The 24,681-nt window shown below is 49.3% G+C and overlaps 2 protein-coding genes across 2 annotated transcripts; one reads left to right on the top strand and one right to left on the bottom strand.

Moving 5' to 3' along the window:
• Positions 1-9,077: 9,077 nt before the first annotated feature.
• On the bottom strand, positions 9,078-15,237 carry TMEM88B (transmembrane protein 88B). Its single transcript, XM_035344838.1, has 2 exons — positions 13,395-15,237; positions 9,078-10,334 (listed from the first exon to the last, which is right to left on the bottom strand). Exons 1-2 carry the CDS (start codon positions 13,662-13,664, stop codon positions 10,065-10,067), a joined length of 540 nt encoding a protein of 179 aa, XP_035200729.1. The 5' UTR covers positions 13,665-15,237; the 3' UTR covers positions 9,078-10,064.
• Positions 15,238-21,101: 5,864 nt separating this feature from the next.
• MRPL20 (mitochondrial ribosomal protein L20) lies at positions 21,102-24,621 on the top strand. The gene is made up of 4 exons (XM_035344540.1): positions 21,102-21,255; positions 22,227-22,337; positions 22,607-22,684; positions 24,069-24,621. The coding sequence occupies exons 1-4, from the start codon at positions 21,169-21,171 to the stop codon at positions 24,240-24,242; spliced, it is 450 nt and encodes a 149-aa protein (XP_035200431.1). The 5' UTR covers positions 21,102-21,168; the 3' UTR covers positions 24,243-24,621.
• The last annotated feature ends 60 nt before the right edge of the window (positions 24,622-24,681 follow it).

The following is a 24,681-nucleotide window of genomic DNA, read 5'->3' on the forward strand; positions in this document are numbered from 1 at the left end:
TGCCCAGCTATGGGCACAGCCCTTAGAGCCACAGCCAGATCTTGCATGCCATCGATTTCAACAGCAAGTGACCCAAAGCCATACCACCAGGTAACACTGGATGTCTCTCATGACTTGAAACTGGGGCACAGGACAGAGGGAACTAGGGAAGTACTGCAGATATTTCACAGCAGAGCAGTCAGTAAATATACGATCTGACCCGCACTGACTTCACTTAGCCTTCCCGAAGGAACACACCTCCTCTTCAGCCTCACCATCTGCTCAAGGGCCGACCTTCCTCACAAGGTACACCTTACCCAGATGTGTGAGGTAGCACCAAACAGCACCGAGTAACGCATTTACACTGAGATCTGGATGTGTGCTTGCACACCTCGCTCCCCCCCAGGCGAGAAAGGAGGAATCAGTCAAGTAGGTGCTGCTCAGGCTGGGAAGGAACTGAAGTCCCTTGTGGGATTTCCGATCAGGTTATCCTCATGCCACTGCAGCTGATTCCTAGAAATCCCCCCAAAAAGGGAGCAGGTCCCTGGGAAGGGCAGTGAATGCCCAGAGACACAGCAGGTGAGGAGCAGCTGAGCCCACACCAACGGAGACCCCAGGCTCTGTAAGCAGCAAGAACCCAAACCCTGGCTGCTACCGACAGGGTGAAACTTGGCAGCTCCAGCTGCTCCTCCCAGCTGCAGCACCGAGCCAAAACAGCAGCGAGGTAATACGCACCACCTCCACAGCCATTTTCCAGCCCCACTTCTCAAAAGAACTAGGTGTGACCATTGCTAGGTGGTGTGACCCAGAGAACCTAGCAACAATGCCAGCTTTTCACCCCTATGCATCACAGCTCCGACCCTCACCGGAGTCGAATGTTTTCCAGGCGTTTGGATCAAAAACCAGACATTTAATTTTAGTGCAGTAATTCCTGGACTCTTGCTTGGTCAGTAAGCAGTGATGACAAGACCTTCTCGTGCTTCCAAATGGAAGGAGCACGGCAGCTGGAGGCCGGGCCTGCGTCACGCCTGCTGCAGGAGGTGTCCTGGCTGCTTCTGCAGGGCTGTGTTAGGGACGGTGCCAGCAGGGCCATCAGGACGGACGTGCCCTGCGGTAGGTAGCACGTGGTGAGGCACTGCACACGAGGGGTCTCAAGCCCAAACAGGAAGATTTTCGTTCCCAGCTGTGAACGGTGCAGGCAGCAGGAGGAACGCCAGCAGTGACCTCACGGACGTGCCTCGTGCCAGAGCAACGCTTGGCCAGCCTCTGGGGAGAGCTTTGCTCATCTCCACAGCGCTCGTGGGGTTTGCAGAACAGCCTCGTCCAGCCACATCGGCAGCAAGACAGTGCCTCTGCTCTGAGCAGCTGCTGCCCGGGGAAATGACGACAACTCCTGTGAGCCTCAGCCTGGCTGCTTCCCTGCATCCTCCTGCTCGGTCCTGGAGCAAGGCGGGACATTTGCTAGTCCCAGGGATTTCCTTTAACCACTGCTACCAGGAGTGCTACCAGGCAAAGAGCACAGCACCAAAAACCCCAGGATCAGGCCCAGGATGAGAGGAAGCCGGCTGCTGAGGCGTGTTCCACCCATGGTACCTGTGCAAACCTCGCAGAAACCCAACGTGCCAAGTGCCAGCAGGAATGGGCTGGCCCAGGTAGACAAGCAGGCACGGGGCCATGCCTAGCTATGAAGAACAAACCAAATAACAGAATTACCCACACCCTTAGTCTTTAACTGCAGCAAGGCCTTGCCTGTCTCGCTGATCCTACAGGAGATGGAGCGTTGGTAGGAATAGAGCAGCAGGCTGCATGGGCTCCTTCCCTCTGACCTGGACTGAAAACCTCTTGGGGGCCAAAGAAATCCGACAAACTGATTTCCTCTCTATGCTGCTATTACTTTTCAGACCTCTAAGCATCTGGAGTCCAGTCACCACGCAGCCAACGCTCCTTCCTTTGAGTGCCGTGAGTGGAAGGGCTCTGTTTACTTCTCAGTGGCAGCAGACACAGCTTTTGTGGACGGACAGGAAAGCTGCGGAAAGGGATCCAGGATGGCTGAAAATAGAGGTCTCTGCACGGAGGGACTGGAAGCTACCATGGGGCCAAGATCAGCACAGCAGAAATAGACACCAAAAGGCCATTAAAGGTGAAAGCTGAGCATAGGAAAAGGGACAAGGGAGCAGAAAGTCAGAGGAAAAGGGCTGAGCAAGAAGCTGGGTGGAGAAGAGAGGCAAAGGAGGCAGAGGCTGTAAAAGAGGAAGAGATCAGGAGGGAGACACAGGGAAATCTGCTTTGGTGTCCATGACATTCAGGAACAATTAGGGTCCTCTGCCCACAGCCAGACACATCTCCTGCTCAGGCAGCATGTGGTTCTGGTGGCTCCAGGCAGAGAAAACTTGCATCCCTGCTAGCCTCACTGCACTCCCTGTATGTGATTTGATCTTAGAGAGCAAATCGGGGTGCTTGCAGGAAAACCTTGCAACCCACATCTGTTTCCCAAGGTCACACAGTTCCATGAAGGAAGCACCAAGCTGGGGCACTGTGGTGTTGTCATGGGGCGAGCCAGCTCAGCACCTTCACCCCGATGGTGCTGTGCTCCAAGCAGGCCCAGACACACGGTGCTTGGGTAACGCCTGGCGCACATCCAGCCAGCTCCTGGTATGAGCTTGCATGTGCTGGCTGGCAAAGGGGAAGCCATCAAGGCTCGTCATTCAGGTAAAAAATAAAACCCTGACAAATGTATTTAGGGAAATCTTCCCCCCAGAACACAGTAATGAAGTTTTCAATCACCAAACGTCCCTGCATGATGCAACCCCCTTAAGTATCTTTTGCTCCTCACACATCCAAAAAAACATTGCGGCCGGCCAGGCACTGGATTTGTACTGATAAAGAGAAGGGTCCTATCAAAAACATACCCTCAAGAGTGAGTTATGCTGCGGGAGTCTCTCTCCCTCCATCTATTCCCAAAATTCAGAGCACATCCCAGCCCCACACCCCAATGGGTGCGGAGACAGCCAGGATGCGTGAGTGGAGACTGCTGGAGGGGTCGGCAGGACTCAGCAGGAACAAAGCAGATATCGTGCCTTTCAACGGCAAGAGGCTTGTGTCTGGGAGGAAGTCTGCTCCCCTGGCTGCTATTTTTATTCCTGATCATCTGGTTGGGGGCTAGGGCTTGGTTTCCTTAGCTCTCTACTGCCTGCTTGGGAAACAATGAAGGCAGGCACAGCCGAAACTGGCGACTGCTGAAGGCAGAGAAGTGAACCAGACAGCACAACAGCACTACCTTTTCCTGCATCCAAGCCTGCTTTTTATTTTTTATTACTTTTTTTTTTTTTTTTTTTTTTTTTTCATTTGCTTCTTATCTCTCCCCATGTTTTGCGCAAACCATTGAGATCCAGGTCCAGCCCTGCACATCCTGTCTGCTGTGGAGCTCGGAGGGCTGCCCACCCGGTCTCAGGGGGTGAAGCACGCCAGGGGCTCCTGGCTCGAGGCAGCGCCGCTTCCCGGCATGGTTTTTGCTCGACCTTTACGGGGCTGAGCCCACCGCTGTGCCAGCAGAGCACAGTGCTTCACGCTGAGATGTCCTGTCTCTTAAAACAGGCCCAGAAACAGGATGTCAAAACAATCCCCAGCACCTACACGGGCTGAGTGTGGCTTCTCAGCTCCCCTCCGAGACAACTCGTGCCCCAGAGCTGGTCAAGGCCCCAGGCTCCAGGGCCTGGCGAGTGAAGGAAAGGAAAGGAAAGGAAAGGAAAGGAAAAAGACAGCCCTGTTTCCCCTTCTTCCTCCCAAAATGCCTGCCACAAAAAGCCACTTTTATTGGCATTAAAGAGGGGTCCCTGCCAGCCTGTGCCCTTAGGGCATCCCCAAGAGCCTTCAGAGCATCCTGCTCACAGCCTCATGTCCTCAGGGGTTTGCTGGGCGGCTCTGAACATCCCCTTCCAGCCCCAACAGCTCGCACAGGGACACCCACTGCAGCCAACAGAGTTCCCGTGTTTTCTTTTGCAGACATAGGACTCAGAGCCAGCTCTCAAGCTGGGCCAGTTCTGTCTCCATGTAATTTCCCTGTTATCTCCAAGCCCTGTCCCTGGGCAGGTTCCCACGCCTTTACAGCCCCAGGAGAGAGCCGAGGAGGTGCGGGCGGGGAAGCTGTGCCTGTCACTTGGCACCAAGAACCCCCCCGGCTGCCAGCCTGCACAGACAGCAGAGCAGCCGGGAACACGTTGGGATTGCAGCCGGGGAGTGTTGGGATTGCAACACTCCCCAAAGGCTCTAACGTACCTCAGCAGCCTCCTGCATGGTGCCACACAGATAAAAAAGCGATGACAAAAGAGTAATTTTAGTGTTTTATTGGTCTATTAACCCTGCTGCTGAAGAGCTGGAGCAGAGCTGTGATTTCAGGTGTGCAGGAGGAATAACAGCCGTGCTCAGCACCACGTCCCCGCTGCCATGGAGGTACAGAGCCAGCACCGCTGGGAAATGTGTGCTGGCTGGCTGGGCACTCCATACAGCTCCCAAAATACCTGCCTGCTGGCAAGGCAGCTCCAAGCCAGGATGCTCTTCGAGGGTCGGTGCTCTCTTTGGTAGCTCTCAGTCCTGCTGATCATAGAGAAAATCCTGAGCAAACATCTCAGGGTCGGAGCCCAGGTGCGTGGTTGGGATTGTGATGCTGAACTTGGACCAAAACCAGGCAGCGTGCTTGGTACCTCTTCCACCTGTTTGATGACTTTGTGGGCTCTCAGTCTGGACATAAAGCACCATTAAGCCCTCCCTGCACCCCCAGTGTGGCAAACCCAAATTATCTACAGGCTGCTTCAGCTGGGGTCAGGTTTTCCTGCAGAACCCTGTTCCAATGCTTCCCACTGGCACTGCCTGGAGGGCAGAACAAGCCCGCCTTGTCTCTGAGCTGGGGGAAGGACAGAGCGGGTGGGCAGAAGGGAATAAAGACGCTGACCTTACCCAGCTGTCCCGCATGCTTCGTATTTGTCATGGTCTGTGCATAATCCCCTTGCCCCCCAGCTTGACCAGACTGTGGGAGCTGGGCTGTTAACACGATTCCTCAAGAGGGAAACAGCCGAGGCTCTTGGGGCAATATTGGCTGGCACTAATCCCCCAAAGCAACGCTTTGCTTTTCAGAAATATTGTGGTGGTGATGCCCAGGCACTTCCCTTTGTCAGGTCTGCCAGCTGTGAAGTGAGATCTCGCTTTCTGGCCCTGACACAGCCGCTTTTCTCTGCTTCTTTTTCATTTTTTTTTTTTCCATGCAGACCTCTGAGCAGAGAAGGGTAGTGGTGATTGATAAGGTTTTTCTAAATTGCAGTCTCTTGGCCTCAAAGAGGGCTGGGAAGCAGCCTGCAGCGCCTGCCACATCGACTCTCCCATCCGTCCCGCGTTACTATTGATTTTGGGAGCTATATAATTTATTTATTTCCCTATTCTTCCGCAGCTCTTACACAAAGAGCCCTTTGGCAGTGCGTGCCTGCCAGATGGCCTCGGAGCAGTGCTTGTATTTTAGTGGCACTGTGCGTGCCCAGCAGCAACGCAACATCAAACACGGGCAGCTTCCCTGCTCCCTCCTGCCACTCGCAGCCTCCCAGGGTGGCTGTTGTCACTGCGAGGGACTGGTGTGATGGTGGGGGACACCAGAATCAGGGCACCTGGGTTAAATTGCTGCTTTTCTGCTCACCCTCAGCCCTCTTGCCTGCACAGCAGCTCCCACGGAGGGACTGCTCCCAGGACAGGGCTGCCCCACGCTGGCACCAGTGGGATCAGCTCGCAGGGTGCAGGAGCCCCCGTTAGGCCCCCGCTTGTTATTTGTCCTTTAATCATTCCCAGTCTTTCTAACCACGTCTCCCAGCAGAGCTGGAAAGGATCAGAGCTGGAAACGATCGCCGGTGAGCGGTTAGCTCAATGAGAGAGGGAGGTGTGGGAGGACAATGGCCGTTTCCCCAAAGACGCTCGGGTTACCACTGAGCAGTTAGCAACGCAAACAGAGGGAGCACGAACGAAGCTGTCCAGCACATGTGTCAGCGGAGTCCTGTTACCACGCGGGGCCCTGCCAAGTTAGCCTACGGCGTCACGCAGCAAAAACGAAGCACTTGGAGCACGCATCCGCCGGAGATGATGCTGAGAGCAGCGGCTAAGGGCTCGTGGCAAGGGACCAGGAACACTGCTAGGAAGCTGCTGAGCCCCTCCGGGGGCCAGTGCTGGCCATTCCCACGGGATTCGCTTCCCTTGGATGCTCTGGGTGGCTGAGGAACCACCAAGAGGAAAGGCAGAGCCCCAGCCTCTTCCCTCTGTGGCCGCAGCCTGGAGTGTGCTCACCCCCAGGCTCTCCCTGAGCAGCCCTGGCATGGCCTTCTCCCGCCCAACACCACATTGCCCCTGTCCAAAAAACCCTCTGATTTCAGTCCTGGTTGTCCTGCTCTCCATCCGGCCGGACTAGCAGTTTGTACTGCCCCCAGCTGAGGGCTCCAGGAACTGAAGGCATCAGGGGACCAGGAGCCCTCTGGCTTCAGCATCTCAGCCAGGTTCTTGGCCGGCCTCAGCCGGCAAATTCAGGAGCCATTCCTTCAGCCCCTGCTTCCCACCGGCCTACGCTTCCCTGCAATCTGCATGAGCTTGGCATTCCTTTGAGCTGAAGTCTGTTCTCCTTTACCCAAATCCGGAGCATCTCCAATGATTTCTGTGGTGCTGGGCCAGGCGCGTGCTTGCACGAGAGGAATTTGTTCTTTATTTCAGGAGTGCCTGAGGCTTATTCATCCCTGGCTCTTACACTCCATGCATAGAAGGTCCAAAACATGAATTAAGGACCTGTGTGGGGTGAGACAAGCTCTTCCTCCTGCCACTTGTGGAAACCTGTTAGCATTCACTTGTCACATTAAATCCATATGCACCCTGCACATAAGGCTTCCATAAACGTTCATGCACAGCGATGCTGAGGCCCAGGATGTGGGTGGGAGCAGAGGGGTGAAGGGACCCACTCAGCACCACTGAGCTGGAGCAGCACCTCCTGGCCAGGAGAAAACTTCTATGAATGAGGATTTCCCTCCTCTGCTGTCCCTCAGTACTTATCCCGCCAGTAACCCAGAACAGAAAGCTGAGAGCAGCAGCCAGCGAACACCCTTGGGGTGTCATTACATGTTTGTGAAGAACAAGACCACTTACTACAATGGTTTCTATTTAAAAAAAAAACCAAACCTTTCCAGCCCGTCTGTTAGCTATCTAACTGTGATTTTTCAGTTTTCCTGCTTCCCCCGTTGCACTCCACAAGCGCCTCCCCTAAAAATGAACCACCCATTGCAACAGCAGCAGGGGCTCAGGATCCTGTCCAAGCACATCCAGGAGAGGGATCCAAGTCATAGACGCCCAGATTCCTCCTAGACAGGATATTTCAGCAGCCTCAGCATTGCTGAGCTTCCCCTTGTGTCACAAGCAGGAATTTGAACCCCAAAGCCCTGGGGACACAAGCTTTGTTGCAGTGTGGGTGGGCTCCTGGAGCCCAGTTGCTGTTATCCTTCCCCTGCCCACCTCTACAAGCTCTCCTCTGATAATGACGAAGGCAGCGAGGAGCACATCTGAACCGTGTTGTCTGCCACCAGGTGACACATGGCAGCATCTCTGAAGTATTCCCCCTATATCAGCCTGGATTGGGTTATTAGAGTTTCCCCCCACTTTTCCCCTATTTCCTGCTCTCCACCTTTGCAGGAGAGCTCACAGTTCGATCGTACCTTCCATAAATCTGGCACAAAGCAGCTGTCCCAGGTGATTCATACTCAGAAGATACCCAGCTTTGGCTCAAGGTAAATTAACTGCTTGACACTTGCTGCACTTTCAGCTTTTTTTTTTCTGGGCAATTTTTTATCCTGGGGATTCACGCTGCAGAAATGAAATACTCCTGCAAGCATTGGTTCATTTCTAATGTTTCCAGCACACCATTCTGGGTAGGTTTCTTAGCCTTGAAGGGCTCTTTATGTCCTGCCAGCATGGCTGGGTCACACTCACAGGCAAGGAGGAAGAGACCTCAAGCTGATGCTTACATCTAAGAGGAGAGGCTGGTCGAAGGACAGCGAATGGCTTAAGCACCATGCTGCAAGGCAGGGCAGGAGAGTGCAATGCCTGGTTTAAGAACCTTGTAGCCATTTATCAGAGCAGCAGTGGGGAAAAAGGGGAAAAACCCCACCGCCCTTCAGCAGGGTGCCAGGCAGAGCTGTTCTCTGAGCCTGTGCTGGCCGGGTGCTCCCAGAACAAAGCCCCTGGTGTGCTTTGCCTACCCCTGGCATCTGCAGGCACAGCTGTACAGCTGCCCCAAGGCAGAGGGCATCTCTGTACTGCCAGCAGGGCATTTAGGGTCAATCCTGTCTCTCATCAGAGCTTCTGCACTGCTTACAGCACATCTCCATGCTGTCTGCCTGTGGCAGGACACCCTCGAGGTACAGCTCGCCTTACGAGGCCTGCTGTGCTACCAAGATGTGACTCCAGCTCCAGATGAGGTTGACAAAAACACACGAATGAAGCAGTTTATTCAGCACTCCCACTCTGAAAAGTCCTAAAACAATGGAAAAAGCAGGAGGATGCCGACTCTGCATTCCTCTGACCACTGGTGCTGGGCTGGAACATCCTTGTCCGCTCCTCAGTACACAGCAGCATTACACGACAACTCAAACTGTAAATGAAATTGTATCCAACCTGTCACACCTGAAGCATTGTGGAGGTGGTTTGTTGAGACTCTGGCTTGCTGCAGCTGCCAGGAGGGGATAAGTGGCAATGAAAGCTGTCAGAATGACTCAGCTGAACGGGCAGAGCCAGCAAAGCAGCCCCGTAGCACTGCTGCCCGGCTGTTTTAATAGCACGCAGGTTCCTGTGGATCCAGAGCTCAGACTGTTACCACCACAAAGCTGTGCAACTGACTGATCGAGGACAGAGCTAAAGTTCTGCACTTTACAAAAAGTTAAAAAAATATATAAATCAATCCTCAGAAACAAATGCAGAAGCTATGTGTTGATTTACACTGGTGCTCCTATTGGCCCTGCCTGCTACAACAGGCCCCAGGCAGCTGGTCCTGGTGCAGCCTGTGCTTCGAGACAGAACAGAAACTCCCTCAGTGGAGATTTGGCATGATCTTTATTCACACATAGCGGTGGCAAGAGCTGGCAGGCAGAGGAACAGCAGCGGGGAGAGGGGACAGCTCGCAGTGGTCAGCAGCACGCGGCCCCGCTGACTGAACCGGAGACCCATCACGGTTTGAGGAGAGCATCACAACACGCCTGGGGGTGGAAGACCCCCTGTAGTCACTGGGGGTCTCCAGCTTGTCCTGCCAGGAGCCCTAACACTGACCTGAACAAAACAACCTGACACGACAAAGGAGCTGTTTGCAGGTTAGTACCCACCATCAGACAAGCATGCTTCGGGTCAGCAGCTGGAAAAGGGGAAAGACCCAAAGATCAGCACGAACATCTGCAGCTACCCTAGCGAGCTGTCTCAGGCACAGCAAAACGAGCACAGCACTGCTACAGATTGTGGGAAAGAGGGTCAGGTAAGTGGGGGAAGAACTCGTGGTGTGTCGGAAAGCTGTGCATCCCAGCCACTACAGAGGCAGTGACCTGCAAACACCTTACAAGAGGTTTGAAACACAGGCAGCCCAGCACTGGGGAAAACCACAGCTGCTTCCACGTGGCTGGATGCTTCCCCAAATGCTGCTGGACACAAGGAGACCTCTGAGGTACGAAGAAGAGTCCACAGCTGCTCCCATTTAGTGTATAGATGGATATTGGTTGGGACCTGCAGGAGGCACAGCGTGCTGTCAAGGCTGGACACTGAGCTACTGTGAGCACGAGAGGTGCTGGCAGGAGTCCCCATTCTTCTGAATATCGGCTTTAACATGAAGGGCTTGCATTGTCTGTCTCTCCCTCACAGAATCCTGCACCTGGTTATAGATAAAGCCATAGGAGTCAGCTCATGAACACCTCTCCCTTCCTCTCACAGCTGGGCACTGCTCTGCAGAAGCCTTGGGGTGATGTGGGAGGTGGTGGAGAGGGACAGGGAAGGGAAAAGGGTGAGCTGGGTGGGACAGGGCCTCAGGTGCTGCAGACTCATACCCAGGCCTTGACCTGGGTGTTCCAGCCCCTGGCACAACCACACAGGCCTCCCTCCTCGTACCAGCGCCATTTCACCCCCTTGTACACAGCCCTGCTCCAGGGCTGGAAGCACATGAAGAGGCGGAGGCGCCTCGCCAGGCTGCAGTAGGTGGCCATGGCCACCACGATGAGAGGCGACATGATGACGAAGCCCAGGATGATGAGGGCAGAAGAGCTGTTGTCGTCCAGGACAGTTTTGCAGTAGCGGGCCGTGGAGTGCAGCACCTGCAGGAAGAGGAGAGAGTTCATCACAGATCTCACGGTGGACAGCAGCAGTGACCAAAGTACCCCCAGGTTTTAGTGCTTTCCCAGTGAGCCAGGCCTCATCCTTCTCTGCAAGCTGAGCTCAGCAATCCTCAGGGTACACCAGGACTGACAACACTTAGCCAGGCTTTCAATTACTCCAGCAGCTCTGTGAGACAAGAGCACTGCACACGGATCCTCAAGCAGGAAGCGTTAATCTTTATTAAGTTATCCCTAATAGCACAGCTTAGCATTTGATAGCTGCAAACCAAATAAAGAGGCCTCCTGCAGCTACACCACCGTGGGTGGCACAGCATGCTGGCAGTTACAGCAAAGTAAATAAAATGCAGCAGAAACGTTTGATTCTGCAGGCAGATGGGTCACTCCACAGCCCACCCCTCAGGCTCCCAAGGCCACTTTGTGCTCTGTTTTCGGGCACAGTGTACTCATTGCAGCCTCCCAGCATCTCGCAGACCTGCCAGGAGGCCCTGACCACCCCGTGATGCTGCACAGCACCCTGCACAGAGGCTGCTCCTGGCTGATGGGTTCAAAGCCCCGCTTCCATCCTGGCAGCAGGAGCACCAAGTCAAGCCACTAACTTCTGGATTAACAGCTGCCCTGGGCTACCCCCACCACCTCCAATCTCCTTTCCTTTTTTTTTTTTTTTTTTCCCTTGTATTCTTTCAGCAGTACAAGAAACACAATCACACTCAAAAAAATAATCCATCTAATGGCTCTGCAGTGCAGAAATCAGCCTCCAGCTACAAGGAAGGCACAGAACAGCAGCAGCCCAGAGACAAAGGGCTGCCCTCGTCGAGCCATCCTGTAGTACTCCTGCTCTACCTCGCCTTAAAAGACAAATGTGCATTAAAAGACCCCTCGCAGCTAACAGCAACACAGTTGCTTTCAGATCTGATGTACTCTGCTGTACTCAAAAGCTTTTTGCTTCTCCTCAATGCCCAAAGCCATCAAGAAAAACAGTGTGTGCAGAAAGGAGAGCTTCGGGTCTTCCAAGGTGAGGGTGGGCAGAGCTGGGAGGGCTACCTCTGGGAAGCAGTCCTCATGCTCTTTCCCATTCTGGGACCAATTTGAAGTTCACATTTATAAATTTCAAGGACCAGTTTCAGGTCATAGGAAGGTAGGAGAGGTCAGAACCTCTCTGAACCACTTTTCCTGCCCTCAGGCCCTGCAGAGCCTCCCACATTGCCCTGTTGGGATCACATGCTTGCATCCTACAGGGATGTTTTTCAGGTGTCAGAGCTACAGTGGGAATTGCCTGGCCCAGAGGTACGGGATTTCTCTGTGAATCATGTTTCACTCCAACTAGCAGCAGTGGCACTTGCCTGCCCTGCTCGACAGAGGAATTACCATGACAGATGTCTCCCTGTTTGTTAGTCTGCAGGATGAGGAGAGGCTTTTCCATAACAGCAGCTCAGAGCCGTCATTATTTCAGGGCTATAAAATTCAAAAGCCAAACCTCTCAGACCAGCAGAGACATCAGAAAGCAGCAAAACCCAGTCCCTCTGCCAGGGAGCTGAGATGGGGAGCAGCGGGCTGACAGCTCGTGTTCTTGGACATCAGCTGAAGAACACATGGAAATGCCCTCATCGCAGGAAGGGATCCATGTGCTGAAAAACATTACCACCCACGCCAGGATCTGCTCAGAGGTCCCAAGGAGTTGGCTGATTAATGGGATGCACAGATTTTTATTAAAAGGAAGGGGAGAGCTTTCTCCCTTCAATATTTCTCAGCTAAATACATCACTTTGAGGTTTTATATCTTCCCTTTAGTTCAGATTCTGTGGAATGGGGAGGCCAAGAGCATCTTACCCTTTAATCTCATTCTCCCTCCTGGGAGAAGGTACTTCGGGGTTTGTTTTTTCCCCTCCCCAAGGCAGGAAGTGAGCGAGTGCTTCTAACACTGGGTAATCAGCAAGAGAAATCAGATCGAGCTGGCCTAGCAGTGACTGCCAGTGAGGAAAACAGGACAACTGCTTCTTTGCATCCACTTAGTCAAAGGATTCCAAACATATTTATGGAAATATACTAAGAAGAGGAAATTCATAAGTATTCTTGGAATAATGAAATTCAGAGGGCAGCAGACACGTGGAGCAGCCACAGCTGGAGCCCTTACCAAGCAAGGAAACACAAAGGCTGGAGTAAGTGAGGAGCTGCAGGAACACCTGAACACGAGGCTGGCTTCGTGTGGCTGGGGTTATAAATTCAGCTAGACTTTATTAGTGCTACAATTGTTAGGAAGATCAAACAGGACAGTCACTGTACAGAGGTTACTTAAACGGAAAGTAGCAAACCCTAACAGAGTTCCTTCACCCAATCAAGCTTCCATTTCCCCCTATACTGAAGAAGCGAGAGGTAAAAAGAGTAAAATCAAGGTAATTCCTGCTAGCATTCAGATGGCTCCAACTTTACTTCTGCTGTAAAACATGTACCCCACAATACTGGCATGTTATGCAGGCTTGTGAAATGCTGTGCTTCTTGGTCTGGGAATACTTTACATAAACTGCAATAAGAGCAGGGCACAGGATCAGGTCCCAGGGGTCCCATGCTGCCTCTGCCCCCAAGGACCCAGGCAGTCACAGGTAGCTCATGTCTTGTCCTCCCCATCTCTGCCACAAGAGCCTTTCTGTGCTAGCCTACTGACACTGAATGCACAGATGCCAGCCAGCTGCTTGAAGGCAGCCCAGAAACCACAAAGCCTGTACTATCCCATACAAACATCTATGCCAGCCCTGGTGGTGGCTGCGTCATGGGCACCAGGCAGGAGAGCGAGCTCCCCTGTACAGCCAGGAGCCTGCAGATCTGTGTGAACCCCCAAAAAAACAATTCTTCTCAGCTCAATCTATACACGTACCAGCCTCATGAAAGTCAGTACACTCCTCCCTGTATAAAACAAAGCCAAAACATGGGGACTGTAGCCTTGCTTTTAAAGCCACTGCTTCCCCACAGGCTAAAATAAAACCCTCGTGGGTCATCCTGCCTTAGGGGTGGCTGTTAGCAGCCAAATAGAACGAGGCTTACTTACCCGAGAGTGGCATTGGAAGCCAAAGTAAACCACCACAATGGTGGGGAGCAAGACAACTGTGAAGATGACGAGCAGCAGGAGAAGATTAATGAAGAAGACTAGGAAGTTCATGGTGACTATCGCCAGGGCCCAAGCCCAGCAGCACCAGGTGCTCCGTGGCTCCCTGGGGAGGAGCTGGTCATCCATGTCATATGGTGGGAGGCTGGGAATCATCTTAGACTTGTCTAAGAGGCTTTCTGCTCCAAAGTCATCAGTCTCCTGGTCAGACATTCTCCAAGAAGGTTGCTGATCAATCCACACACTTTTCCAAAATGGTTTATTTGCTTTTGGCCACCGACCTGGGAAGCAATTTGCTGAGGCTTTTCCTACCTCTCCCACACATGGAGAAGAACACTCAGCCAGAGAACATAACGGAGCAAGGAACAAGCAAGGCTTTTTGGCCACCTGCTGTCCCAGGACCTGGCCAATGCAAGTTTTTCCTTTTGGATTGTTTGCCAGTCCTGACCTCTGTTTCAAAGGTGCGTCTGCTGGAAGTTTGGCAGCAGCTGTGGCTTTGAGTTTGAATCCACAGCACTCCTGTTTTTTCTGCTGTTCTTCCTAGAGTGTGATCCCAAGAGGTCCCCAGCAGCTGCTCTCAGTTTCAATAGGCTGCTCAGTCCCAGAGAGCACCTACCTTCAGCTTCCTCCTCCAACTTTGAGCACTATTGTTTGCGAGGAATATCAGGCTTCAGCACCTCCAGGCAGGTCCTTGACTCCAAATCACCTTCCCATGCTCCTCACCCTGTCCCCACTCAAATATTCCTGTCCAACTCTCATCCAAATAAAGTGACCCAGGATGGTAACGAGCAGGAGCCGTTCTCCCCGCCGCCTCGCTGGAGTTCTTGCCCACGGTGTGTAGCGCTTAAAGCAAAGATGGAGCAGCGTGTTGTTTCAGTGCTCTCAGCTACCCGTTGTCACAGGCGCTCAAATGCGAGCAGTGTCTTCCTCTGAGGCGGCTCAGAGCTTCGCAGCGCTGCTCTGTTTACAGCGTGGCTGCTGGAGCTGCTCTGTGCCAGCCAATCGCTTCCAGCTGTCTCGCGAGTGATTTAGCACACAGCACCCAGGAACCACGCTCAAAATGTGCATTCCCAGGGCAAGATGGCCCTTCTCGAATTGAAATCATTCTGCCTGCGATTTGTTTTCTATGCTTTCTCTCTAAAGTCTTACACAAACTGATGATAACCAAAGCATAGCTCAAATCTTCTGTTCTCTGCAGTCACCACTGCTATTGTCTGCAGAGCACACTGATGTTTTTGCACTGAAGGCACAATGATCGATTATTCTACCTGCCTCATTTGATCAATATTAGTTAAGATGGGTATTGATAGCTCCCCATTTACAGAGCTGTTTAGGTAAATTCACCTAGGCATGACCACAGCGCTGCAGGAGGAAGAAAACTTTCTTCCAGGAGGAAACTGAGGTTCATAGGTCTTACCAGAAGGCACAGCTTATCCACAGCACGTGGCAGGAATCCAGGAGTCCTGTTTTTCATTGGGTGCTACTTAGAGAAATTCTGCCTCGGGAAAAGGTTGTAAAACCATTCACACGCTAAATATAAAATGGTTTTATGATGCAGACAAGTGTTAGTTTCCCCTCATCAAATGCTTTTAAGAATTGTACATTTTGCTGTCCATGCCCCAGCCCTTGATGTGTTTTGGTGTGTTTATCTGCCTTATCTATGCACTGGCCAGCTGTAATAGCATACACAGCAAAACTAAAGCTACAACAATGTTCTCCAAGGGCCGGGCCAGCCCTGCTCACGAAGCAGTTACTGGTGGCCCATTAGCAGAGCTCTACAAGTGATAAGTTTGGGCTGGTGGCCCTCTGGGGCTGAATTCCAGGCAGCTGCATCCCAAACAACCCACAGCTCAGCAGGCTCCACCAAATCCACGCCACCAGGAGGTGATGGGAGCAACACAAATGCAATATCCAGGCTTGGTATTCTCATCACGTCTGCTTTAAACTGTTCCCAAGTTCTGGCATTGCTTTTAATTAGAGTTAAGCTCTATTGTGCCAATCACTACATAAATGTAGTCCTCTCTTTGAGGACTTGGTGTTCCTTACAGAGATTTTTGTGCTGAATGCTGTGGGGAAGGTGGTCTGGGCCCAAAGGATGCTCTGGTATCGCAGTTCAGAAGTACCTGGTACATCCCCAGTTTGTAAAGCAAGCAGCCCTGCAATGGAGCTGTGTGAGCTCCTGACTTCCCTGTGTAAGGGCACACAGGGACCTCCTGGAGCTGGATCGTGGCAGAGGGAAGATCTCTCCCCATTACAAAGCAGAGATGCCACATTGTGCCTTCCAGAGGCTGGGATAAAAGGCAGGAAAAACAGATGAAGGATACAATTCCTTAGTGGTCTGAAGACTCAGCAGCTAATAAGGGCAGACAGCTGAGCTTGCCATGGTTGAACTCAGGGGAGGCATGGTCAGGAAGCCTTCCAGTCCCAGTTCTCCCAATACTGGAAGCACCTTCTCTTCCTGAGCTGGGAGACTGCCACAAATCACTTATGCAACATGTATTGAAAGCAGCAAGACATCAAGACCATTTGTAGCCTGGCACATGCAATCAATAAACAAATAGAGGCTTAAAGACTCAAGTAGATTGAATAGATTGAAGAGCTGTGTGAGGAAGATAGATATTGATTTCAAAGGTATAATGAGTGATACAAGCAAGAAGGAAGTCTTTTGAAGCAGGTTAGCAGATTTTAAACACCATCCACATTGGTTATGCAATTCCCCTAGCTATTAAAATTATTAGCTGCTCACATTTACCACATCATTGTTTTGCTAGGGCTCTTCTTGTAGAACCTCTTCAGCATCCAGAAGGGTCTCAGGAGATTTGCCTCATGAATATCTAGCAATAAAAATTCCTCCAGCTAGTCTGTGCCAGGGAGCAGATCACAAGTAAGGTGCAGCATCTTTACTTAGGGCACAAATTGCTCACAGCTGCAGGGGACTTTGTTCTGTCCTTACCGCTGACAGACCTCAAAGCCCCATAAAGCTGAGAAGTCAGGCTGTAAGTCATAGCATGGTCCCTGAGCAGGCGTGGCTGGAGCAGAGCTAACCTCTAGGGCACACAAACCTACAGCAGCACTCAGAGAGAGGGCTGAGCTTAAACGGGGCCCCAGGCAGAGGCTGTGGGGTGGAAGCCTCAGATGAGGCTTATCAGGGCCATGAAGCCCTACTGTTGCCCCAAGGGCTCTAACACCCTCATAAAGGGCTGTGCAGGAAGGGAAACTTGGCTTATGGTCAAGAAGCAAAGACAGGTCTCCTCTTCTTCAGTCCCTTCACCAGCTCCCTGTCTCCTTTTAAGAACCATGCCAGATGAGTTAATCACAAGGTTTGATTAATTTGATGGAAACACAAATGTTACTACAATGTCTGTTGTACAGAAAGTCTTCCCTTGTGACAGCCTGCTGTCTGCCACCTCTCTGAGGAACCAGACCGGGGAGCTGGAAGGCACGTGGAGATGTGGGTGGAGATATATCAATATCTAATTACAGTGCAGTGATCTGCATAAGTGCCTTGGAGAGTTGCAAAGCCAGGCGACTCTTCTGCAATTCTTAACATTAATGGCTTTGGTGCAGAGAGAACTGTCTGTGAATCAAGGGCGTTAACATCCACCAGCACAAACCTGGCTCCTCAAGCTCCTGGACAGATCTTGAGTTGCAGACCTCTCACCAGCCTGCTCTGAGCTGTGAAAGGTCTTTTCAGACCAAACTCTGGCAAAGATGGTGAAAAGTTTGCTATTTGTGCAAAATTCCAGCTTCTTCAAGATGTTTTGGAAAGGCGAAAATGAAAGAGGGAGACAGTTTCTCCAATACAATCCGGTTTATTTATGAAGTGGCACAAGAGCCATTTCTTCCTGAAATATGGCAGGGAACAAACAAGAGGGGGTATTTATTTATTTATTTATTTATTCAGAAGCCAGCACTAATTCCCAAAAGGATGCTGTCTTTGGAAGCCCTGCTCTCAGGGCTTTCTCTAGCCATTCATGTCCTTTAGCTAGACTTTTCTCAAGGCATTTTATTTCTTCTAGCCCTTGCGCTGAAGGTGACACCAACCTTATTTCATCTGCTTTGTTTGTTATTATTTATTCCTTCTGTTGAGTTCTCTCACAGTGAAGGAAAAATAAAAGCTGATGTGCCAGGTGAGGGGAGGAGTGTTAAAAATAGACTCAAACTGACAGCACTGCCATCAGCCTGCAGCCTGCTTCATTCCAGAGGAATATAGTGAGAAATAAGGGAAAAACATTAATTTTTAGCACTAGATTAAAGCCAGCACTGTCCGCACTGTATTCAGCTGCCCTGGAAGGAGCAGGGTAGGGAAAATAAGGGGGAAAAGCAGACAGCAGTTCCTGCCCTTTGGGCACCAGCCACCAAGCTGGCTGCTTTTCAGCCACAGAGGGGAGCCTGGACCACCAGGGCTACCTCACCTGAGACGAGAGAAACCAGGGGCACTCAGCTGAGCAGAAGGAGCTGAAGGAGCCCTGCCATAAGCTGCATTTCTCTGTGGAGTACTGCCGTGAGGAATCCTATTTGCTTCCACTGGAAGATTATTCTTGTGTTTGGTTGACCCACCTTACTGGAGTGCTAAAGAACATCTCGGGTACCATGGCACGCTGCATGGAATAATGTTTTCCCTTGGTTGTCAAGCTGAAATGTATCTTTGAAAATAACATATGTAAGCTGATTATAAATTAATTTACCATGGCTCTGAAATGTAAGTCAAAAAAAAGCAATGAAAAACTGTCTCCCAAGCCTGAAAATGTTCCTCTACTTTTTCATTTTTGAATGTCAAACACTGAAATATTTTTGAAAAGTGCACTAACTAATCCAAACATTTAAAATTGATTTCAAAAGCACTGCAGTTGACAGATCAACTTTTTTTTTTTCTTTTTCTTTTCTTTTCTTTTTTTTTTTTGACAAAACTGCAAACCCTAGGAGCACCTCTGTTTGGACAGCCACTTTCCTGCGAGAAAGGGAACAAACTGTGAAAACCTTCTAAGTAACTGCTAGACAAACTTCTCATTGAGCAAAGAGACTGAAATAATTTCCCAGCTGTGTTAGGAAAGCATTTCTAAATCAGACTGGCAAAGGACAAAGGATGCAAACCTGCTTAGCATATATGGTGTAGGGCACAGCTAAGACATTTCATAAACAGAGAATTCATGTTCTCATTCTTCAAAAGGCTCTCGGTAGCAATGAATAATTTAAAGTCTGGGGAGACAAACGATCTGGAGCAGGAGTGCTGCCACAGGCTCAGAATAATACCTAGCGGGCATGTTCAAGTTTTGCTCAGTTCATTTTCAAGTACATTAGCCAAGGGGCAGTATTGTGACTCTTCCTTTTACAGATGTGCAGAGGCACAGAGAGGGGAAGTTGCTTGCTCTATCACCTAGCAGGCCAGTGGCAAGACTGAGAACAGATCCTGTGTCTGTTCTGTGTCTTTTTGGACCCATGAGCCAATATCAATCATCAACATTTTTTAAAGACTGCAAGCCAGCCTATCTCTTTTTAATAATGAAGTCATGTGTGTGAGAGATGAAAGAAATACAGAGAGAAACGACCTTTAAAACACTCACATTGTATGAAAAGCCCATTTTCATCTTGTTCCACCCATTTCCTCGCTGCTCTCTCAGGCTGAATGGCTCCTAGGGGGGAATGCAAGGCAGTAGCCTTCTCTCAAGCTGCAAAATGTGAAATGTCTGCACAGATCTACCCAGATGTCCAGAGGGAAATAACTATGGCATACATCCTGCTTTCAGTTATTGCACAGGCCAACCACGGTCTTAATAAAGCCCTGAATCTGTGCAGGAAAACAGATGGCATTGGATGTAATAAATATGACAAATGGCACCAAGGCTTCTGAACCGTCTCAGCATAGTGAATGGCTGCCTAACAGCCCATGATTTAAATATATAATATTTTTTGAGAATGAGTTATGCCCTCTAACTGGAAAAAGGTCAAGAAACACACTAAGGGAAAAACAAGAACAACAACAAATATTATAGGAAATACAAACAAGTTCAGGCTCAAGCCATTGAAAGACAGCAAACTCAGTGCCAGGCAACTCAAATTCAACTCAAATTTTTTATTCCTTCATAAATACAAAGGGTTTTTACTGACTGTCAGCAAGGGCACATTAATGTGGTCAAAACAAACAAAACAAACAAACAAAAAGCTCTTTAAGTAGTCTAAAAACTGCCGTAAATTATAAAGAGCTTCACTAAATCAAGTGAAACTTCCCAAATTATTTTTGCTATAATGAAAACACATTTTAAACAGTGAGAGGTCTGAAAATTTTGTTCTTTATATTGATTTTCCTTTGGAAAAAATAAATAAAATAAATAAATAAATAAATTCTAATGGCTCTTCTAATAACCAAGCTAACTTTGTATCAAACAAGCCCCAGTGTTAATAAAGAAAAGATTCCCTCCCCAAGCCTCTAATTCTGTAGAATTTCCACATCACTAACAAGTACCTTCCCGTAAATGGGAAAGATGTCTTGATGATGACATAAGTTACGGAGCAGTTTCTAACAGGAGCATCATTGCTTTGAGATGCTGAAAGTAGTGTGATTAATGATGACCAAATTCATTAGTTATCTTCTCTGATGGTAGACACTTGCTGCCAAGAAATAACTTTTCCACTGTCTATAACAACAGCCCCATCTTGTGGTTTTTCAGAGGTCATAACTTCTCATTTTACTTCTCACCATCTCTTAAGCACAGGAAGACATTAAGACATGCTGCCCGGTACTGAATTCTTCCCGTCAATGAAAACAGCATGAAGACTTTTCACATTGCTTTAGCATTGCTGGTGAAGGCAGCAAACCTGTAGATTTTTACTGTTAAATGGAACAATGACAGCATTTCTGAAAGGAGTTTGGTGAAAAGAGGTTGTGGGGAGCTGGGGGTTGGCTTCTTCTCACAGATAACTAGCGACAGGACTAGAGGTAATGGCCTCAAGTTGTGCCAGGGGAGGTTCAGGTTGGAAATGAGGAGACATTTCTGCTCAGAAAGAGCAGTCAGGCACTGGAACAGGTTGCCCAGGGAGGTGGTGGAGTCACCGTCCCTGGGGGTGTTAAAGGAAAGGTTGAACGTGGTGCTTTGGAACGTGGTTTAGTGGGTTGATGGTGGAAAGGTTGGACCAGATGATCTTGGAGGTCTTTTCCAACCTTAATGATTCTATGATTCTGAAGTTAAAGGTATTGTTACCCACCAGAAATATTAGCAGCTATCATAATTCATTCAGTCTCAAGTAAAAAACACGTGGTGTATTGCTACAGGCAAATACAGACACAGGCTAAAAATGCAAACACAGAATTAAATGAACACGAGTGAAGGTTTTTGGTTTTGATCACTTAAGGGGTTACATTTATTAGTTTAATTTAGGCATAAACTGAATCACTTCAACTCCCACGCCACAGCCACACCCTGCAAAATCCCAGCCTGTTTCATCATCTTGCCGTGAAAGACGAGCCAGCTGAGGCCGAAACCCCAAAACCCATCATTCTGCGTGCACGGTGACAGGATGAAACACGCGTCCTCGGTCCCCCTGGCGCTCTCCCTGCGGGGACAGCGGGCACGGAGACGAAGCGAGGCCGGGCCTGCTGCGGCCTAGCGCGGCCTAGCGAAGCCGGGAGCTGTCGTAATGGCCGGGGCCGCCCCCTGCCCGCTTGTGCCCGCCCCGGGAGGCGGAGCGGGGCCGCACTGCCGTGCCCTCGGCGGCGGACATGGTGCTGCTGAGCGCGCCGCGCTGGCTCCGCAGCCGCCTGAGCGACCGCTTCTGGAGGGTGCAGGAGGTGCTCAAGTATGCGCGGGTGAGTGCTGGGCTGTGCCCCGATGCCCTGCGGCTCTCCTGGGCTGGGGGCGTCGGGTGATGGGAATTTTAGCCTTTCCCCATGCGTTTGTGCTTCGTTAAAGTCCGAGGACGGCAGCATGCTCGGTGTCTCTGCGTATCGGTGGGGGAGAAGCGCAGGAGCTGCAGGCTGGTTCCTGTTATTAGTTTGGTTTTAATTGGGTGAAGGAACAGCAAACAGAGAACAGATTTCCCCCCGCAGCACTCCAAGTGCATCTTGTGCACGCTGCTTTGCAATGCCTTCTGAACAGAAGTCACAGCCTAGGCTGGGGCAGAGCCTTTTTCAAGGGCAGGCTGACGGCATCCTGGTGGGAGGTATGTCTTGCTGCAGAATTGAGATGGAAAATGCTGAATTAAGTGACAGTATCGCAGTGTTGTCGCCAAGTGGCCCGCAGCAGCAATACTCTTGACCTCTCTAACTGTACAGCACTGGCGGCCTTCTGTTATGATGGATGGGTGTCAATGGTAGCAGCTCCAATAAACCTCTTCCGTACTGCTTTCTGTTTGGGCAGCTGCAGTGTTTTAAACATATTTTAGGCTCCTGTCCCATCCCTGTGGTTGTACAGACAAAACAGAGCAGATCAGGAATGAGGATAAATGCCTGAGTTTAGAGGTTGGTAAAAAGCACTGAAAGATGGTTTTGCTGGTTGCCTTCCACCTGGAACCACGGCCTAAAATGAGGTCTGGTTTTGTCACCCTCCTGCTGGACTTAAAGGTTTCAGCCTGCTCCAACTTCTTAGCTTCGAGTTTCCCGTGCTGTAAAACAAGACAATTTTCATTATGTGTTGACTGCAAGTTTAGCTGATGCTTGTGAAGTATTTTGTGAACTTTGTTATGAAGGGTTTTGAAGTGCAAACAAGGATATATTAGCATTACTGAAGGGTTTAACAGCTTCAAAGATAACTGAACAAGAACATCTTGTTTTCACTTCAGCATTTTCGTGGAAGGAAGAACCGCTGCTATAAGTTGGCTGTACGAAGTGTTCGGAGAGCTTTTGTGAAGTCTACAAAGGCCAGAAGAGAGAAGAAGAGGTTCCTGAGAGCGGTAAAGAGCAAGATGTTAGATGTCAACAGTAAAATGGGAAAAGAGCAGAGCTGATGTGTCTGTTTTCCTTGCTGGGGGGCTCTGAAAACGTTTTAGCAGCTGTAGTCTCCCTGTGGTCTGAAAAAGATCCCATGCTGAAGTACATGGAGGTGTGTCTTGCACTGAGAAAACTGTAGGTCTGAATCTGTTATATTTACTACGTGAGAGCAGATCAGTATGACAGAATGTTTACTTCTAAAATATTTTATCATGAATTTTTACTCTTTCAGCTCTGGATCACTAGGATTGAAGCAGCTTCTCTTGAACATGGTTTGAAATACCCAGCTTTCATAAGCAATCTGCTTAAGGTAAGGGTGGTGCTTGAATAATTGCTTTGATTCAACTTTTCAACAAGTTGGAAAAAATGTCTGATAGTGGTCTTTTGTAGCATCAGGCAAATTCATTTGTTCATGCTCTGAAAATGTGAAGCAGATGTAGTCTGACAAAGTATATCAGAGGGTTGCTGGTTGCCATGTAAGAGAACTGCAAGGAACTGAACACGCAGCCTCCAATTGCCACTCTTGGAAGAATGATGGTGAATTAGAACCATTAAGATGGAGAATAATGGTGAATTAAAACCATTAAGAATTGGAACCTGAGCAGGCAGTACCGGCATAGAGCATGGTAAAAAGCTTCTGTCAGACTGAGCTTCTGCCAACATTGTCCTGCTTCCTAGTTCTAGCGATGAAAATTCTGCTTATGAAAGGAGTTTTACTCAATTCAGGAATTAAATTCTGCCCTAAACCTGTTTCTCTTCCTTAAACGCATAATCCCCTTTTATTGTGGTGGGTATCATTGCTCCTCACCGGCCTTTGTCCCCCAGATTTTTACGGCTCATCTAAAGAACAAGGCTTGCAAAATGCTTTTACATTTGCTGCTACTGCAGGTGTTAAGTGAGAGCTGCCTCTGCTTCGCCCAATACATGTAAAAGTACAGAACTTGGATTTGCAAAAGCAAGCCTAAGAAATCTACTTTTTTGATTACCATCTTTGTGTTTCAGTGAGCGTAGACAATGCAGGTATTTGGTGTCACAGTCCTTTGTTGTTAAACATGCCGGAGAATTGGTTTTAATTTGTTGATACTGCAATTGTAAAATTAAAACTTGTTTCTCTTGGCCATGATCATAACAAACAGGTAGTGTTTCTGCTTCTTCAAGTGGAACTACACATACATTTATAGCATATTTCAAAACATTTTACCTGTCTGTGTTTCAAATAACCGTATATGTTTTCTTACATGCTTACTGTAACGTAATAGTTTCGGATATTTATATACTCAATCTTTTGCTTATTCTCGTGTTGTAACCAAGAGAATCAAGTACTGACTAAAACCGAACTGATTTTTCTTCTGAGATGCCTATCCCTTTGTTTCTCGTCTCAGAGGAAGATATTTTTGTAAAGTACTCTGTTAAAAGATCCAAGAGAAACAAACTTTTATATAATACCACCTGCTTAGAATATGAGAGATTCTTCTTGAGTTCTTGGTTTGTATGGGAAACACTTTGAGAAACGCAGTAAACAAACTGTACGTAGGGCCTTAATATGTCCATGAATGAATAGGCATGTCTGACAGTTCTCTAGTCATGCAAAAATTGTACAGAAATAAAAAGATAATTTGCCTTAAAACCTTAAGTAGGCATTGGAGTATTGTTCCTAAAAATTAGAGTACATAACCAACAATTCTTGTGTTTAGTCGCAGGTGGAGCTGAATAGGAAAATGCTTGCTGATTTGGCAATCTATGAGCCAAAGACATTCAAGTCCCTAGCTGCCTTAGCCCAGAGGAGGAGACAAGAAGGCTTCCTCGCTGCCCTCGGAGATGGAAAGGAACCAGAGGGGATATTTTCACGTATCGTACACCACTATTGACACCAGGAGGCTGCAGATATGTGTAATAAACAGGAACTTGTCTGGCAGGGTAAGCTCGCTCAGTGTCTGCAGCTAAGATCAGAGCTGTGGAACAAAATCCTCCAAAGATGATGCTTACAGCAGGGAAGAAGGGTTGGGTCAAGGTGTGAAGTTTGTGTGTGGGTGACTTTTTTTTTTTTTCCAATATTTTGTTAGAAACATGTTAAAATTTATCGTTACAAGTGAAACACATTGAGTTAAAAATTGCAGCTCAACCTTAGCAGCGGTGAGGCGAGCCTGTTGCAGTTCCAACGTTAAAATATGTATAGCGTGCACATACTTTCTGTTCCGTGAAGAACTTAATAAAGGTGTTTTGCGTGCTTTTTTTTTTTCTAACTGCTATTGGAAGCACGATTTGAGTAGTGACTTTGGGCATTGCACTGGGAGGGGAGGGAAACAA

This window comes from Oxyura jamaicensis, chromosome 21, assembly GCF_011077185.1.
Source record: "Oxyura jamaicensis isolate SHBP4307 breed ruddy duck chromosome 21, BPBGC_Ojam_1.0, whole genome shotgun sequence".
Taxonomy (NCBI): Eukaryota; Metazoa; Chordata; class Aves; order Anseriformes; family Anatidae; genus Oxyura; species Oxyura jamaicensis.

Bases quoted from the DNA above. Each gene is read 5' to 3' on its own strand.
- MRPL20 (XM_035344540.1), top strand. From the start codon at position 21,169: ATGGTGCTGCTGAGCGCGCCGCGCTGGCTCCGCAGCCGCCTGAGCGAC. The intron at 21,256-22,226 runs GTGAGTGCTGGG...TTTTCACTTCAG, and splicing joins AGGTGCTCAAGTATGCGCGG to CATTTTCGTGGAAGGAAGAA. The intron at 22,685-24,068 runs GTAAGGGTGGTG...TCTTGTGTTTAG, and splicing joins TCATAAGCAATCTGCTTAAG to TCGCAGGTGGAGCTGAATAG.
- TMEM88B (XM_035344838.1), bottom strand. From the start codon at position 13,664: ATGTCTGACCAGGAGACTGATGACTTTGGAGCAGAAAGCCTCTTAGAC. The intron at 10,335-13,394 runs GTAAGTAAGCCT...CTCTTCCTGCAG, and splicing joins GCTTCCAATGCCACTCTCGG to GTGCTGCACTCCACGGCCCG.